This window comes from Pteropus alecto, unplaced genomic scaffold (genome assembly GCF_000325575.1).
Source record: "Pteropus alecto unplaced genomic scaffold, ASM32557v1 scaffold20, whole genome shotgun sequence".
Classification (NCBI taxonomy): domain Eukaryota; kingdom Metazoa; phylum Chordata; class Mammalia; order Chiroptera; family Pteropodidae; genus Pteropus; species Pteropus alecto.
Window position 1 is genome coordinate 34,776,209 of NW_006436298.1, and position 4,828 is coordinate 34,781,036.

At 34.4% G+C, this 4,828-nt stretch overlaps 1 protein-coding gene across 1 annotated transcript in view; it reads right to left on the reverse strand.

The window, feature by feature from the left end:
- The window catches only part of PJA2 (praja ring finger ubiquitin ligase 2), a 64,506-nt gene that overhangs the window by 14,091 nt on the left and 45,587 nt on the right, over window positions 1-4,828 (reverse strand). Inside the window, exon 7 of the mRNA XM_006913273.3 lies at window positions 4,481-4,592. Within this exon, the coding sequence (XP_006913335.1) occupies window positions 4,481-4,592 (112 nt within the window). The remainder of the gene's footprint in view (window positions 1-4,480; window positions 4,593-4,828) is intronic.

A 4,828-nucleotide genomic window follows, 5' to 3' on the forward strand; every position in this document is an offset into this window, starting at 1 on the left:
AAACTTCATTTGCAAGGATAGCTATATTTTGTTAGGTAGAAATATAGTTGTACTGTTGTTGGATGGGAGTTCGAATTTGTGTAGAAAGGTATATACGGAATCCAAGCAGTCAAAGGGATGACTGGTTCTAGTTATCCATTACTGCTATTCAGATTCAAATTCACTATTTTTGTCAGCTCTGTGAAAATGGATTTGGGCCATTTAAATATTTTCCCTTCTGACATCTGCCATGTTGTGAAACTTTGTTCACAGAGGACACTGAAGAGACACCACAGGAGGAAAACGCTTGGCTTCTGATCCCCGAGTGACAGGCGTCTGTGGCACGCACGGCTTTCGCCAACAGTACTCTTGCAACGTGCACAGCTTCTCCAGTGTCTAGCTGTCGTAATGCATGAATTCAGAAACACCCAGTGGCCAGGTATTTTTAGTAGCCCCCTTGGACAGTTCTGTATCAGAGTGCTTACAGTTAGACATCTCCCTATGAAGAACTTTCCCTAGCACCCAACATGGCTGATTTCCAGCAAGTTCTGCCAGTGTAGCACCACAGTGAATTCTCTGCCATTCATTAAGCCACAGCTGTGCCACCTTCATCAAGGTCTGGATCCCAGCCCTGGAGTGGAGCAGTGGTGACTCTTCCTTAGGTGATCTTAGCCCTATAGGCAGTGGCTGCTCCTTATATGTGCCTTTTCTATATTCTTTATAATTACCTTTATTCCCTTCTAAGCAATCCCTGTTACTCTAATCTCCTGTTATAGTTAATATTTCTTTATATTAAACTTTCCCAGCAAGAGACAGAAAATGTAAAGAGCCTGTTAGTTGTCCCTTCATTCTCACATAATTATAGACATGAATCTCCTCCAATTCCTTCTCAAGATAGACTCTGCAAGAACTCATTTGTGCTACACTTAAAAAGAAAGGATACTACTGACAGTAAGTTCCATTTTGAGAGGTTATTCCAGGTTAACTATGCTTTGATATGTTTGTCTCAATGGGTTTACTATTCCTTTCTGATGATTATCTGCACATTTGCAGTGCTAATAAACGCCTGGAATTTTATATATGTAAAAATAATTTACTGCCTCAGTACAAACATTTTTAAAGATAATCTTGGATCACTTATAAGCAGCAAGAGCAAGAAAGACCATTTTATAGCCACTGCAATGAAAATCTATAAAGATGTAATTAATTTATCTATACCTTAAGAAGAACAAAATAAATTCAGAAGGTAGTCCAAGTGTTAGAAAGAAAATGAAATAGCCTAAATAGCCTAACTGGAACATATGTAGGTTTAATGTAACATCCTTTGTCAGCATAAAATTTAATTTCTAAAGAATAAGAGAATTTCATTTTTAAAGAATGAAGATGTATAACAATTTAATACTAATTCTGAACAACCACTGAATCTAAATTTAATAGATGATTACCACCAGCTGGCTGAATGCTGATTTGAATATATCTTTGAATATAGCCATTTACTGACAGCTTTTTGCTAAGTGCTTAAACACAATCTCGTAATAACCCACAAAGTGACCTTTATCATTCCCATTTTGTAGACAAGAACCTGAAACTAAAAGAGGTTAAGTGAACTGTCCGAGGTCACACAGCCTAAATGAATCAAACTCAGAAGTCCATGTTCTTATCTCATGTAGAACCTTCTTACACCTCAGTGTACATGACGTACTCTGTAAGTATGGACTTTCCAAGGAATCCAAGGGCAAGGGGAGTCTCAAGACACTCAATTTCAATTAACTTTATTATATAGTCTTTTCTCAAACTAATATGCTTAAGGCTGCATCTGCAAAGTATCATGCTGGTTCTCAAAGAAGTACATTCTTCTTTGTACTTTTCCCCACTTTATAAATAAAAGCATACTTCTTACCCATTCAAAAGAGCAATCTGAAATATTTAGGTCAAACTGAACGTTAATGACTGGACAACAAATCTTTGTAGATGGTTTCTAATCCTCTGATTCCAAAAAAATTGGAGAATCTAAACAACTTATTAAGTTGATGTAATCATAGCAAATTGATCAAAGAGGAATTGAGTGACAATGCTATGATAAATGCCTTCCATCCCTATCAATTTATGAGAACAAGGTTTCTCAAGTTTATATTCATGAAGATGAAAAAGCAAAATTGATGCTGAACTGTCAGATTTTAGGAATAAATAAAATTCATTCATTAATTAGAAAGGAAAAAAGCTTTCATCTCATTGAGATATTTTACCAGTAGAATTTTACTTTGTTTAAATAATTATTTATCAAAATTTATGTTTGTTTTTAACTAGTTAGCTACTTACAATTTTACCTCAATCTAAACCTATTTTCTTACATTTAAATTCTTGAACATACTCTTACTGCAATGAGATATGATAGGGTAAACAATATGACTTAGAATTTACGCTAAAAAATTTTAATGTCAACATAAACATGTGCAAATGGATACTTTTTTCTCTCAAATTTGTTTGGGAGTGTGTTAAAAGCTTTAATATTGTTTCGAACAGTGAAAAATCTTCAATATTTTCCCCTATTCTCATTCCAATTTGAGACACGGCAATGAGACAAATGTCTATTGCCACTATTTTCACCAATAGCCACAACCTGAAAAGAAAGATCAGTCTAGTATTGGAAAAATACAGAAATGAAAACAACTACTCCCCCAAAGAGTTAGGGCTGCTTGAGAAAAAACAAGTTAAAGCACTGCTTGTCTTATTTGTTTTTGTTTGATTTAAAGACTTGTGTGAAACCTAAAAGGAAAAATAATAAATTATAAATTATTTCAGCTTCATTTTTCAAGAGGATGAAATAAATGCATATTAGGCACACAAAAATAAAGATTTCTAGAGAGTGATAGGAAAATGGAACTGTATTGATTCTCTAGAGGTGAAACATGTTTCGACTTCAAATAAAATAAAGCAGAGCACTAAATCTGAGGAAACCGTTAAGCTGTGAGGAAGGGAGACACTGGATGCTATTAATCAGAAGCAGGACAGATGTGTAACAGTAACTGAGACTGGCAGTGCCACTGGGTTCCCTAAGAGCAGAAGCCAATAAACTCTTCTAAACTGGGAAATACTGTAATTTTAGGCAAATTGGCAGGATGTCAACTTTAATTTATATGCACATACAGGTAGCAATCACTATTCAGTGGGGACTGCAAGTTCCCTGGACATACCACGTTCTTTCTTGACTCGTGTCTTTGTCAGTTCTGCTAGTGTCTTTTACCTGGCATGACCTACAACCAATCTCTCTGGCTCTTCTTTCAATATGCCAATCAAAATGTCACATTTCCCGTAGTAACAAAAAAATAAAACTTTTATTTAATTCTCAAAACTTTTTTTTTTTTTTAACGATATCTCATATTGTAGGAAACCATAAAAACCACTATCATAAGAATGGAAAACACTTTAAGCACTGTGAAACCAGACTCTAGAATAGATATATTCTATAGTGGTCGCTTAAAATTATTTTAACTCAAAGAAGTTAGTGATCTTTAGTCTTTATATATTACACTTCTGATTTAAGTTATAGTGCTGAGACCAATAATCTCCATGGACAATTACATACACATAAAAAAAATGATGCCAAAGCAGAGTTAATTTAAGTGCGTGTGTGTGAGCGTGCATCTGTGTGTGTAGACAGACAGGTCAGTTTGTCTCTATCTACCTACCTATTATCTAATTTATGAATCTAAACTGGACTTTGTAATCTCAGAAAATTTCAGGATAAAATGCTATTATAATCTCACTGAAAGTTCCATCATTTTGTTCTCTCACTTTTGACTCAGTCACGTTATTACTGTTCCTCTACTTTGGAAATCACTTTGGAATAGTATTTTAAAGACAGACTTCTTATAATGAAATCCACTAGTGCAGTGCAAGTTCCCTAATGTGAAAATGCTTGGGCTTTTGATCTAAGGCAAATACAATTACAAACAAGTTTTTGTGTTTTAGTCAAGTAAGGAAAAGAAGGCAAGACAAACCTGGGAACCAAATGTGCTACATTTATTAAAGTATGTATATGTTTGTGGGAATGAGGTGGACTACATTTTCTAACTGCATTAAGCAGCAAAACAGTATTTAGCCAGGAGAACAAAAAAAAAGGAAGTGATTTATAATATATCCTTAGAGATCTTCAATTTTCAATTTCATTTCACAAATATACCTGTGCATGTGTGTATAAAATATTCAGATTCACAGACCCATATAATTCAATAGAGGAAAAGCGTATATTCTAAATGTAAGCAAAACATTTTCTGTTCTATAGTAAAAATTGGGATATACTGCAATTTTAGGCAAATTGGCAGGATGTCAACTGTAATTTATATACATATACTGGTGGCCATCACTATTCAGTAACTGTTATTAAATTGATGAGAAAATTATTCACCTTTTCTTAAGGGCAGTTAAAAAAAAAAACTTTAGTTTTTATCATTTTGCATCCTACCAACTTATACATGGGGCATCAGAGTCACTAAAATACCTCCATAGCCTGGGCTAAGCGTTCTTCTAGTGCCATGTAGGTGAGGAACTGAGGATCCACATAAGAAATAGCTTCAGCAACTCCTAGTCCATCCGCAAAGCCATCAAACAGACTGAAAAAAATAAAAATAAAAAAACACACACACACACACAACCATGACTTGGGAAATCTTTATAATGAAGACATAATTATATTAGCATACTATAAATATACTACAAGCAGAAAACCTTAAAATATTCTAATATAAATCCTGTGAGGGGCAGGAGAAACCCAATATAAAAAAAGTTCAAGTAATAAGCATAAGGAGTTTAGACACCACTACCTCTCCCAATAGGCTGCCACACTCAC